This window comes from Podarcis filfolensis, assembly GCF_964270895.1.
Source record: "Podarcis filfolensis genome assembly, chromosome: 1".
Taxonomy (NCBI): domain Eukaryota; kingdom Metazoa; phylum Chordata; class Lepidosauria; order Squamata; family Lacertidae; genus Podarcis; species Podarcis filfolensis.
In genome coordinates this window covers 103536524-103550581 of record NC_139604.1, presented here as the reverse complement: position 1 = coordinate 103550581, position 14058 = coordinate 103536524, and the positions used below count along the sequence as shown (strand labels likewise).

Here is a 14058-nt window from a genome sequence, read left to right as displayed (position 1 = left end):
TTTTAAAAACACATGTACCACAGACCAGCAACCCTGCTGATATACCTAATATGTTGAATTTGACCCATAAAGGTAAAGGTAAAGGGACCCCTGACCATTAGGTCCAGTCATGACCGACTCTGGGGTTGTGGCGCTCATCTCGCTTTATTGGCCAAGGGAGCCGGTGTACAGCTTCCAGGTCATGTGGCCAGCATGACTAAGCCGCTTCTGGCGAACCAGAGCAGCACACGGAAACGCCGTTTACCTTCCTGCCGGAGCGGTACCTATTTATCTACTTGCACTTTGATGTGCTTTCGAACTGCTAGGTTGGCAGGAGCTGGGACCGAGCAACGGGAGCTCACCCCGTCACGGGGATTCGAACCGCCGACCTTCTGATCAGCAAGCCCTAGGCTCTGTGGTTTAACCCACAGCGCCACCCGCATCCCCTAAAGTTGACCCATAGCATTCACAATAAAAGTAAACCAAGATGACAGGGCTCAGTTCCATTGTTTGATGTATTATTACAACACAATACAACCACTGCCATTTTCTTTTCTGAGGAAGTAAGAAAAAATCTATAAGCTGAAATTCAGTACAAGATGTGGATTTCTGAAACACTAATGAATACTCAGCATTTGCTGCAAAGTACACAGCTGAGGTCATAAGACCCATCTTCCCTCTAGACTTTACCCCAAAAAAAACCATACTTGGCTACAAAAAATATGTAGATAGAGTACTGCAGGCCAGAGGGAATAAGATTTGAATTTAGTTTGTACACTTTTTTTTAAAAAAGCACACCAGGCAATTGTTCCCAGTTTCGCTTTCTGTTGCTTGAAGAGAGGACAGTGTTCTCATCTTTCCTTCTCTTGCTGAATCTATTTATAGGTGTGTCGTGAACAGAACAGGCAGCCAAAAATTAGCAAGGGTTTTGAGCAAGAGATTGAGGGGTGATTAATAACTGTGGAAGGGAGACTCGTTTCTCTGCAAAAATAACAAAGTCACATATGATGATGGCGCGCAACTACTACTTAATCTGACCCATATGTTGTAAATATGGCCATGACTGTCATTCCAAATAAATTAGATTGATGCTGATTATTCATCCGTTCGTTGGCCAACCCAGTGGTTCCTGAGCCAGTTCTGAGCTGGAATCTTCCAAAGTAGTCTAAAAATATATTTCATTAACATCCTCACTGCCTTAGATTGATCTCCTTTTCCACACTATATGTGTCCTTCTCCTTGGGCTGCCCTAAGTGTCTTTATTTTGGGAATTTAGAAAGCCAGTGTGATGTAGTGGTTAGTGTGCTATATTAAAAACTGGGAGACTTGGGTTCAAATCCCCACTCAGCCAGGAAGCTCACAAGGTGACTACGGGCCAGTCTCCCAGCCTAATTTGCCTCACAGAGGCGAGGTGAGGATAAAATTGGGAGGGGAAGAAGCATGCATGCTGCCTTGAGCCCTAAGGAGGAAAGGAATAAGTAATAAAGTTACTACTTTAATGGGCATATTATAGCATGAGTATTATGTAATGTGTATACTTTTCCTGAGTATAACTTCTCTTTGCATTCAGTGGAGCACAGTAGACATGCTGTCATATTTTCCTATTTCGCTATCTGATATTGAATGTGAAATTTTGAATACAGAATTCAGTTTTGCATTTTAAATGTGAAATTTCGCCTTTAAAATGGTTGGCATTTCTTTGTTGATTTGACACACATTCAATATGAAAGCCACTATTCAATTAAATTATTGCACTGGTGCAAGGATTAGTACTAATGCAACAGTATTTCTTCCCTCTCCTCACCCTGTGCATGCCCCTCACTATTGCCAAATAGGCTGCGCAAGGCTGGGGAACCCCCAGAAGAGATTTATGGGGTGGGTGGGGGATGGGAGAGAACATTCCATTGTGCTAGGAGAAAACCTTGCACTGACACAACACTCACCTTAGTGTCATGTTGAGTACAATCCTGTATTTCACTTGCTGTTGAATATCACATGCTGTCAAATACTAACAATTGGGAAACACTTGCCTGCAAGCGCTCCAATTGGAGAACAGCCTTTACCAAAGGTGTCATGGGCTTTGAAGACCCTCCAACTCAGGACGAAAGGGAGAAATGTGCACACTTGGCAAACCCTCACCATGATCAACTCCCACCCAGAAACCAATGTCCCCACTGTGGAAGGACGTGTGAATCCAGAATTGGCCTCCGCGGTCACTGGCAGACTCATTGTTAAAACCATGCTTATGGAAGACAATCTTACTCGGCTACGAGTGATCGCCAAAGAAGAAGAAGATTCTTTTATGACAGCCAACAAATACTGTCTGATACTAATGCCAAATGGTCTGATTATATATAAGGGCCTGATGACTTCTGTTTCAGTGTATCTGAAGAAGTGTGCATGCACATGAAAGCTTATACCTAAAACCACTCACTTGGTCTCTAAAGTGCTGCATTTTAATTTTTAAATTCTTTTGGAAGGATTCTTTTAAAGACTTTCTTAGATCATACAACTTTTTTGAAGACTTGATTCTTTTAAGGGAGTTTTTAGGTTTTTAAGAAGAGTCTTTTAAACTATCTTTTTAAAGAATTGTTTTAATTTATTTTGACTACTGCACACCAGCACGGCTACCTACTTGAAGCCAATTGGTCTGATACTGTTTGATACTAGTGTCATTGCAGGTCATCTATAACATAACTGTTATTGCACGTCTGCAATCAGATATGGTCAAATATTTAAAGGAGATATAGGACATCAGAAAAAGGCATCAAATATTCAATGAATTTTTAGTAAATTTGAACAGAATATAGAGAGTACGTGCAGAATGGAATGGATATCAAACATATTCCTTAGTTTGATGTAGAATAGCACCATGCCTGACGATGCTGAATGCCAAGTACGCAGAGTATTATAGCTGAAAGTACTGGAATACCAAACAGCAATGCACAATACACAAACCTTTTAGCATTAGGTATGCGTTCAACTGTGTTTGATTAACTTCTGAAGAGGTATTTTGTATACTTTAAAAGAAAGGATTACATTCATTTTCACTATAATCCCTTTGCTTATAAATTTCCTAAGTGACTATCTGCAAATTGAGATGTACTTCAACTTGGCCTACATACAGCTAGTAATGAGTGGAATGGTATTAAAAAGAACCCACAGCAAACTGGTGTTTGTTTTTACTTGTAAATAATGTGTGGTTTATCTAGGCTGTGGTCAGACATTTGAATGCAGCAATATAGGAAATGTATTGCTAACTATGGAATAGCCTGTGAACTAATCTTGCGGATGTTAAAAGTACGCATCACAGATGCTTGCCTATATTCCTTGATAATATATCCTGTCAGTGATGCACCAATTTCCTTTGAATTTGGATGTTTTTAAGATTGAGATCTGTTAAGGCTAAACTAGATATACTACCTAATATCTCCCCACAAAGAATTTATAATAATGGTAGCAGTAATTGACTTTTAAAATTACAGTGGTACCTCGGTTTACTAACTTAATCCATTCTGGAAGTCGGTGCTTAAACTGAAACCGTTCTTAAACCGAGGCGCACTTTCCCTAATGAGGCCTCCTGCCACTGGTGCCCTTCCACTGTTCAGATTCCATTCTTAGACTGAGGTAAAGTTCTCAAACCGGAACACTATTCCCGTTGTGGTGTTTGTAAACCGAATCATTCTTAAATAGGACTGTTCTTAAACCGAGGTACCACTGTATCATCGTTGTCCATAATCTTAGTAGTGGCAGCAATAGTAATAGTTACAGATAGGTAGCCGTGTTGGTCTGCCATAGTCAAAACAAAAAAAATTTTTTTTCTTCCAGTAGCACCTTAAAGACCAACTAAGTTAGTTCTTGGTATGAGCTTTCGTGTGCATGCACACTTCTTCAGATACATGCACACGAAAGCTCATACCAAGAACTAACTTAGTTGGCCTTTAAGGTGCTACTGGAAGGAAAAATTTTTTTTTTGTTTTAGCAATAGTAATAGTTATGCTGTTCCATAATAAATAAAAAAATACAAAACAAACAGCGGTATACCTTTCCAATAAAAACAACAACAGTCCCTTCCCATTTCTAATGAAGTGAAATCAACATAATAAGAAAATATTTTAGCTGATTCTAATAAAAGGTATCCTACCAATGTTATTTTGTTGTTGTTTTGTAGTAGTAGTAGTAGTAGTAGTAGTAATAATAATACAGTGGTACCTTGGTTTTCGAACATAATTTGTTCTGGAAGACAGTTCGACTTCTGAAATGTTCGAAAACCAAGGTGCAAAGGGCAGTCTGCAAATTTAATTGAGAAACACTCAGCAGAAGCCATTTGACTTCTGAGGCACATTCAAAAGCGGAAGCATTTACTTCTGGGTTTTCAATGTTTGAAAAACGAAACATTCAGCTTCCGAGATGTTCAAAAACCAAGGTACCACTGTAATAGATCCAGCAGAGGGAGATTTTTTTTGTCAACTCCTTGTTCCCCTACAGTCCCCTGTGACCCCCTCCCTTGCTGTTCTCAAAAGTCCCCCAACCCTATAGATTAACTTTTCAGGGGAAAGGAAGAATTTGTGAATGTCCCAATCCTGCTGCACTTGCACCAGCAGAGCATCTCCGTGAGCAGAACTCCACCCATTGTAAATCTGGATCCATCATTAAAATTGCATCCAGGTTGATTGTTTCCCCCTTTAATGAATCATAAATTATTATTTCAGCACTGTATGGGAATCAGAGAGAGAAAGAGAGGGAAGAAGAGAAGGGGGGGGAAATAATTTTTGAACTTATTTGCAACACGGTAATAAACATACAAAAACAATAGCCCCCCTCCATCCCCCACCAAGCACCCTGGCGTCAGCTTATGAAAATTAATTTAAATCAAGGTGCCACAATTCAAATATCCGTGGAAGCGTTCCTATGATTTACTCAGATATGCACTTTGCACTGTGTGGTGTATTTTTAAGAGCACTCATCTAGTGTTGCCAAACTGAAAAAGTATTTCTAACATCAGTAATACTGTACATTTCACACCAAACATTCTGTGCATCTTCACTGGCAGAACTCTGCAACTCATCTAAATCCAGTGAACCCCTGATTCATGCAGGGCAAGGGAACAGGGCCCTAAAGGTACTTTCTGTCATTGTTTCAATTACAGAAGTATGTGGGTAACAGGCTTGGATTTGACAGCAACTGAAGAAAGAGGATATTATATGCATGCCTTCAATCAGCTTTGTATTTGATCCTTAAAGGGAAAATTATGTGAGAGACAGGGGAGGAAAACAACAAACTAAGCAAGATCCCAATTTCAATATAATTTGGAGAAAATAACTGATTTGGGTTGGACATGTTGCCAAAATGGATGACTCAAGGCTTCCAAACAAGAAATGGAAACCAGAAGGGTGCCTAAAGCCTTAAAGAAGAACAAATTGGGAAGATATGATTGACTGTAATGTTTCAAAATCAACTATTGCAAAGACGAATTTGGGTGGCTGCCCAGAACACAATTGAATGGTGATGTTCATTTAGATGCTTAATGCTGAAACAAAATAATGCATTTTAACTGTGCTTCGGTTAAAGCTGCAGCTGTTAACTCTTTCCATTTCGTTAAAGGCTTAGAGATGTGGTGACACTTTCTTGTCTTCTCTTTCATGCTGAAATTCGGAACACTTATCTGTATCGCTGGTGGTGCTGTCCTCTTCCTTGAACAATAGCAAAAATGAAGGAGAATATAGAAGGGAGAATCCTAGAATTTGTTCTGGGACCTTGAGACCTAGCCATATCTTGAGCGCAGTAGCTTCCCTCATCACCATCTCTGTTGTCCTCCATGAGTTGGAGGGATAACTGCTAAAATGGGAGGCCTTCTTTTTACCCACAAAGGTTTCTTACACAATTTATAACTCCCAACTTCTAGGCATCTAAATCACACAGGGACCCAACACAAGCAGAGTAGTCTGCCCCCAACACACCAAAGGGAGCTGTGGGACTGGTGGTGCTGGCACACTGGAAGAGCTGAGATCGGAGGCCACACCTCATGTTTACACCCCCATGTGATGATAATTGTGGGGGAGATTGCCTGAATGTCATTGCTACTAATGCTGTAGCCACTATATTCTTATTAAGTATAAATTTATCGGAAGTGTGTTTTCGTCAGAGGCAGAGATGGTCTCTTTTTTACTTTCAGGCAGAAAAGAAGTCTTTCCTCCCTTCTGGAGCCAAGAACTAATCACTTGCCCCTTGCCTTTACATTTGCTTCTTTCTTCACACCCACTTTAGTCAGGTTCCATAAAATAACTACTGCAGGACACTTGTATGCATTCGGCATGGCCTGGCCCTACCATTAGACAGAGTGAGGCAGCTGCATATATTGTATATTATTATATCATATGATACTTTATTATTATAGAGATACTGCTAACTTTAATGACACCCCAAACCCACTAAGTTAAGAAGAAAAGAAAGGGGAGGCGGGGGAACCAGATTTGGAAATAAATTAGGGAGTTACTTGAAGAGCAAATTAGAGGGAAAGTAATTCACACACACACACACACACACACACACACACACACACCACAAATTATTTTTTTTAAAAAAATACCATGTTGAAATGTAAATGTTGAGCTGGCTTTCCATAAAGTAATGGTTTAGATCTAGAGTTTAGACAAGCTTCGCAGTTTTTTCTGAATCTCCCCTCCTCACCTCCTCACTGAAGTCTCCTGCATGGTCACATTCCAGCGAGTCCTCTGACCCTTAGGGCAGGAGAAAGCTGAATTGGCTGCACCAGAGAACAGAAATAGAGAAGCCCAACAAAAATGACCAACAAAAATGAATCCTGTAACAATACACAATACCATCACGTGAATTTAATTCCTCCTCTATGTCACATTCTTAGATTCTATTTATAACTCTGCGCACCAACATTTCAGCATAAACCTTCATAATGAAACTTTGATAAATAATAATAATGAAACTTTGATCAGTAATATTTTGTGGGCCCAATACAACTGTGGATGGAGGATATATTTATTCAGTTCACAGTTTAATTTGAACTGATCTCTTCTAATGTGAACTGACCTACCTAATTTGCACTTTTCTGAATGTAAAGTGAAATACAGCTATGCTTTGAAATTCACACATCCCTTAATTTTGTGGGATGTGGGAAAGTTCTCCAACCAAAAAAAGTATACAAAAATGCTTAGACCGAGTGGAAGTTTGCATAAAATGTAGGTATTCATGAAAATAACAATCACAGATGGATATATGAGATATATGAGGAGAAATGATCACTAAAATCTCTGAGATCATCTATAGGAGCGATTGGTTGTCCCCCAGGTTGGCAAGGCTTATCAGCACAAAACTGAGCCTTCAGTGTCATTGGCCCAGTCTTATGGAATGCCCTTCCAATAGAGATTCAGCATGGGTCTTCAGTATTCATTTTTTAATTTTTGCTAAATCTTTTCTATGCCACCAAGGTTATACTGACTATTAAGGGGACGGTTATCTGATAACCTGTGATCTACGATTTTGGTTTTTTATGTAGTTTTCCTTGTTAGATTGAGTGTGTGTGTGTGTGTGTGTGTGTATACATATTTTTAATGAAGATATGGTAAGCATATTAAAAATAAATAAATAAAATGCTGGCGTATTTTCATGGTATGTTTTCATGATACATTCATGAAGCTGCTGAGAGAATGTGGCAACCTGGACGTAAGACAAGGAAAAAACGGACAGATGACCACCATCCACAAAAACATAAAATGAAATAGATGGTGCAAAAAAAAATGACAGTGTTTTTGTGTGGTTTTCTTCTGACACGTGCTCATGTGTATGAATAAATATTTCTCTTCTGAAGTCCCAAAATCTACTGCTTGAAACAGCTGTCCCAGCTTGCCTCCCAGCAAGGTTGCTTCTGCAGAAATATCTGTAAGGATACGACTCCCGTCACAGGATATCCTGGTTATATCTTGGGCAGTTTTTGGCTTTCGTTGCTCACAGCTCATGTGCTTTCCATTATTTGCTGTTTCCTATGTTCCTAGATCAAATGCACATTTTCTTTTCCCTCTCTCCACATGCACTGACTTGGTCTGTCTCTTGAGGGGCACAAGTAGACTTCAAGTTGAACCCTTGTACGTAATGCAGGGCCAAAGTCAATTCATAGATGTTTGAGGTGCAGACAAGACAGATCCGGTGTGTCTTACACAAGCTACGATCCATTGATGACAAGTCATACAGACCTTCTGGAGGCAAGGTGTTTGAGGGAGAGAATTTAATAGAAATCTGATTTTCAGCAAGGCAGGTGATGAGCTGGGTCTGTTGTGCCTTTACCAGCTCACTTACACTTACCATCTGCTTTCACTCCTTCCTTTAAACAAAATCTATTCAAGCTACATGTAATTCCTCTAGCCATGCCGGATACAAAATGGTGGCAAAGACCCACATGAGGATTGTATAAGAGTACTCAAATTAAAGGGAGGATGGGGAGAGCTCACATTCATATGTTCTGGATATGTTTAGGGGTCTTAGTAGACCACAAGCTTAACACGAGTCAGCAGTGTGATGCAGCAGCAAAAAAAGCAAAGGCTATTCTAGGCTGCATCAAAAGATGTATAGCGTCCAGATCAAGGGACATAATAGTCCCCGGTCTATTCTGCTGTGGTCAGACCACACCAGGAATACTGTGTTCAATTCTGGGCACCACAATTTAAGAAGGATGTTGACAAGCTGGAACGTGTGCAGAGGAGGGCGGCCAAGATGATCAAAGGTCTGGAAACTAAGCCTCACGAGGAACACTTGAAGGAGCTGGGTATGTGTCGGGAGTGTGTGCAGGAGCCAGGCCCTGTGACTGGTAGGGCTTAGCCGGACTGGGGCTTTCTTAAGTTTGTTCTCAAGAGGCAAGGCACCGCTGCACAGGTGAGGCCGATTGGTAACTCACAGCACCTGGTGGCAAGAGCCAGGAAGGGATATAAGGTCAGCATTTCCGTTTGACTCTTTGTCACAGCCACACACTTCCTGCCTTGCTGCGTTTGGCTTCTTGCTTCCTGATCCTCGAACCCTTGGTTTCTTGACCCCTGGTTTTCTGACCCTCGGACCCTGGGCTTCCGGACTTCTGGCTTCCGGACTCTCGTTCCTGCTCCCACCCCGCCATCTTGCCCCCAGTCCTGATGTCCTCTGCCAGGACTTCGACTGCCCGTAAACTGGACCGTGACAGTATGTTTAGCCTGGAAAAGAGGAGACTGAGAGGAGATATGATAGCAATCTCCAACTATCTAAAGGGCTGTCACATGGAGGATGGAGCAACCTTGTTTTCTCCTGCTCTGGAGGCTAGGACCTGAAGCAATGGATTCAAGTTACAAGAAAGGAGATTCTGACTAGACATCAGGAAGAACTTTCTGACAGAAAGAGCTGTTCGACAATGCAACAGTCTACCTCATGAGGTGGTGAACTCTCCTTCCTTGGAGGTTTTTCAGCAGAGGCTGGATGGCCATCTGCCATGTGTGCTTGAATTGAGATTCCTGCATTACAGGGGGTTGGACTAGATGACCGTCAGAGTCCCTTCCAAGTCTACAATTCTATGATTGGGAAAATATACACAAATCTAATTAAGCCGCAACTGTTCCTGCAAATTGAATTAAATTTAGAAGGAGCCTTCTAAACATGCCTTTCATTCCCCTCTTCCCCAAATGGTTGTATCTGTGTGTATGCACTAGCACTTTCCATTCATTAAAGATTATATTACCTATTGAAAGTCTACCTACCTAGATAGTAAACAATTAATGAATGATGTTTTTCTCTGCATAAAAAGTAGTATGGTTTGAATGTGGGACTAGGACCTAGAAGACAACAATTCAGTTCCCCAATCATTCCTGAAGCTCAGTGGGTGACTCAAGCCCCAGCCCCTCACCCCCAGCCTAATCTAATCAATTTTGGTGATAAATTTAGGTGGGGAGAACCATATATATAGGGTTGCCATATTTCAGAAAGTGATAATCTGGACACAAGTCTTTTGCTTTTTGTTTGCCAAACTTGTTGAGCTTTTTTTAAAGGAAATTCTCCAAAAGCTACACTTCCAACATGGGTTGCCATATGTCTGGATTTTCCCGTGCATTTAAGCAATTTCTGCCAGGACCCGGTTTTAACGGCCAAATCCCAGCAATGTCAGGGAAATTCTGGATGTATGGCAACCCTACATATATGACACCTTGAGCTCCTTGGAGGTGGGGTAGGCTATAAATGTAATTATAAATTATAATAAATACTAAGTCCCACTGGATAGTATCCAACTAAGAGTAGACCCATTGAGACCATCATGTCTTAATTTTGATGGGTCTACTCTGAGTAGGATTATTATTGGATAGTATAGCTTCCAGCCCTAATCTATATACACTGTGTGTTGAATTTGTGTTTACCTTTCGCTTATTCTTTCAGAGGTGTAGACTCAGATTTGAGCCATGTTCCTCAAATAATTCATTTCAGTTTTGTCCTCTTGAAGTCAGTGGCATTATCTCAGGATACGTAATTTAAGGACTGCAGCAGTAGTTACACAATCAGTATGAAAACAGACCTTCACTGTTGACAATAAGGGCTGTTCTGAATAATTAAGACCGCCTTGAGATTACTGTAGTTGTTTTATTCTGAAAAGAAAACAGGTTTGCCACTTGGCTAATGCTCATACAGTACATACCTGAATAACCTTTTCTTTTTCTTTTTCTTCTTTCAATAGATTGTTCGGTTTCTACAAAGGTATACTCCCTCCAATCTTGGCTGAAACTCCCAAAAGGGCAGTAAAGGTATTATTCCACTAATATAATTCACTATTGTTGTATAACATATGACAGGTAACATATGAGATAACACCAGTAGCAGCTGATGGGGCTGGGGCATTGTTTAGGTGTGTTTGTTACTGCTATTATTGATATTAATGTTTTGTATCTTTATTTTTTTGGATTTTACTGTGATTTATGTGGAAATTGTTCATTTTGGTTGCACACTTTTGGATGTGTTTTATTTATGGTTTATTATTACTTTTGTTATGTTTGTAATTATGCAAATCTTTTCACGTTGCAAGCTCCTTTGAGCATGGTTTTAAGTATGAAAAGGTGGCATACAAATTAAATTATGATTGTGATAGGGCAGCGGTATTCTGCTGACCTTCTGTTGCCCTCATTGCTACTGCTCACCAAGATGTTGAGGGGAAGAGAGAAGGCAGCGGTGAGGCTGGTGCAGTGCAAACCACTGGCAGACCCAATCTAGTTTTCCTGCCAGTGCATTTGCATTCAACAACCTCATCACCCTCTTGCCTTCTACCTCCCAGTAAGCCGTGGCCACGTGGCCAGGGGAAGGTCAAATGAATACAGTGGTACCTCGGGTTAAATACGCTTCAGGTTACAGACTCCGCTAACCCAGAAATAGTACCTCGGGCTAAGAACTTTGCTTCAGGATGAGAACAGAAATTGTGCTCCGGTGGCGCGGCGGCAGCAGCAGCAGCAGGAGGCCCCATCAGCTAAAGTGGTGCTTCAGGTTAAGAACAGTTTCAGGTTAAGAACGGACCTCTGGAACGAATTAAGTTCTTAAGCCGAGGTACCACTGTACTGCCACCCCGCCCCACCAAGATGCCAACAACTAACAACAACAATAACTATACTGTAACCAATAAAACGCTAGCACACATTTTTAAACCTGATTTTTTTTCCGATTTCCAAATAGCACTGTGGAAATTCTGTGTGATTAAGAGCTTTTCACAAATGGGCTTTGTTTCTTTGTGTAAAACATTTGTTCTCTGTGCTCAAATCAGCTTTTTGCGAAACATAACGGAAACACCAAAATAAATTCTTAAAATCCTGGCTGTTTCAAATGATTTAAAAAAATGAAGAAATGAGGGGCTCGACCTGCCACCTAGTCAGAGAAACGTTATGTGTGAGCTGGAAAGATTCACAACCAGGATTCAGCTTCAGAAAACTGATGTGGGTGGCCAGCTGGCATATAACAGTAGGGCCAGGTGAAACTGCTGGTCCCATAAATTCTTTTTAAAAGGCAGGCCCTATGGATGTCTGGGGTCCTCCATGAAGTAGATGGAGAGTTAAGCAAGTATTATACCATCTGGAATTTCAGATGAAGTCCTTTTTTCAAATTAGAACTCCATTAAGCTGAGTGTAGTCCTCTTTACAAATGTCTCACTATATCTGAATTGATGGAATAGTAGTAGCCCGTCTCTACTTTTTCTTTTTTCTTTTCTTTTCTTTTCTTTATAAATGTTTTTATTGAGTAGTGAATGGTACACAGAATTAGGCAGCAGTATAAGGTATGAAAATGGAGAACTTGATAACATATAAACCATTGTTGAATACACATCAGTAAAAATAAAAGTTGTCTTTGAATTCTTTCCAGATGCGAACCATTTTAATTTGGGCCTTCCCTTGAGGATACAGAACCTCCCCACCGTGGATGATAGGTGTGGGCAAATACAAAAGGTTGACATAGCTTAAATGCACACTGTGTCCGAATGCTCTTTCTTTGCAAAACCTCAGGCTTACCCTCACATACTGGGTTAAACGTTCAGAGAGTACTATAGAGCACATTCTGTCCATCCACTTTAAAGGAGAAACTTACCTTATACTTCCTGTGCCGTGCAATCTGAAATTCAGTGGCCTGCTGGTAACCTTGCATTTCAGATAGAATTGTCTGGATTGCTTGCTAATCTTAGATTGAGAAAGAGAAAAGAATGTGGAGTACTTGATTTAGATAAGGAAGCAGATTTTGTGGTTGCATGCATGTGAATGCATACACACACACACACACACACACACACACACACAATGTTCAAACATCTGTTGATAAATACATGATGATTGCAGACTAAGATTCCCCCCACACTATATTTATATATACAAAGTCCATCAGTATCTATAATTGGATGCTCACATAATTATGAGTCTTTAAATTAGGAATTTTTATTTTAGTATAGATTGAATTGGGAAAACTTGCTTGAGAGACCTTCCCCATGAGTTTTGTTTCAACACTAACGATACAATCCTCAGAAGAAAGTCGCATTGAATTCAGTGGCACTTACTTCTAAGGAAATTGTAGATTTGTCCCAATTTACTAGGAAAGAGTTACCCAGAGAAGCGGGGGTGAATCACCAAACGTTTGTGTGTGTGTGTGTGTGTGTGTGCGCACACACGCTAGATGGCCCTTGGAATCCCTTCCAAATTTGATACAATAATTCGAGTTGTATTGTGGTAATTTTGTACAGCTGCCTCCATACCTGCCATCCACATCTCGGGGAAACTTACAGAGAAAGGCTGCCTTGAATTATAAAACTGCTGCGCTGATAAAAGATCACTCAGATAAACAAACAAGGCCGAGTTCCTGTTCAGAAGAAAAATATAATTGTCTATTCCTTTGGTAAATCCATTTGCATGTAAAAATAAAGCCATTATAATTAAGGTAATATGTCACTTGGACGCCATGTGTCAAAGACAATTTCACTTTGAAGAGTTCAGATCCTTTGTCTGTCTGTCTGTGCCTCTTTCTGTCTTTCCCTGCCCCCCCCCCTTCTGAAAGAAAGCTGGTAATTCTGAAGGATAAAAAGCCAAACTTTATAGCCCTGATTTAGTTTCGACTTAAAGAAAAGACATGAACAGTGCCAGTACAATGGTTAACAGATGATCTTGTTGGGCAAATACATATTTTGCATGTGTTCCTTCCCAGACATTTTTACCTTAATGTTATTGAGACATATGGTAAGTACTTTGACGTTTTTCCCCCTCCTCTGTGGAACTTAGATTTAAATGTATCTTTGCCAGATGGACAGCACTGGTTATTAGATACACAAAGACATATATTTTGCAATTATTTTTCTTTGGAAGTTTGTGACGAAAGCATTTTTTTTTTTTTACCATAGCAAAAAATAAAATAAAAAAAATCACTGTTCAACAGCAACAAAAGTTGCTTCACTCTATTATGATAAGGATATTTTGAGCTCTTAAAAAAAAAGTGAGCCATTGAAGCAAACTGTTGAATTTTCTGAAAGGCTAAGTCGTACTCGCTTGGTTGTGTGCATCTTGGACCTTCATTTAGAGTTTCCTAGGA

At 40.3% G+C, this 14058-nt stretch overlaps 1 protein-coding gene across 4 annotated transcripts in view; it reads left to right on the top strand.

The window, feature by feature from the left end:
* SLC25A21 (solute carrier family 25 member 21) overlaps window positions 1-14058 on the top strand; it is a 274572-nt gene that overhangs the window by 239720 nt on the left and 20794 nt on the right. For all 4 annotated transcript variants that reach the window (XM_083619563.1, XM_083619564.1, XM_083619562.1 and 1 more), the window contains one exon: window positions 10691-10757. In XM_083619563.1, the coding sequence (XP_083475689.1) occupies window positions 10691-10757 (67 nt within the window). The remainder of the gene's footprint in view (window positions 1-10690; window positions 10758-14058) is intronic.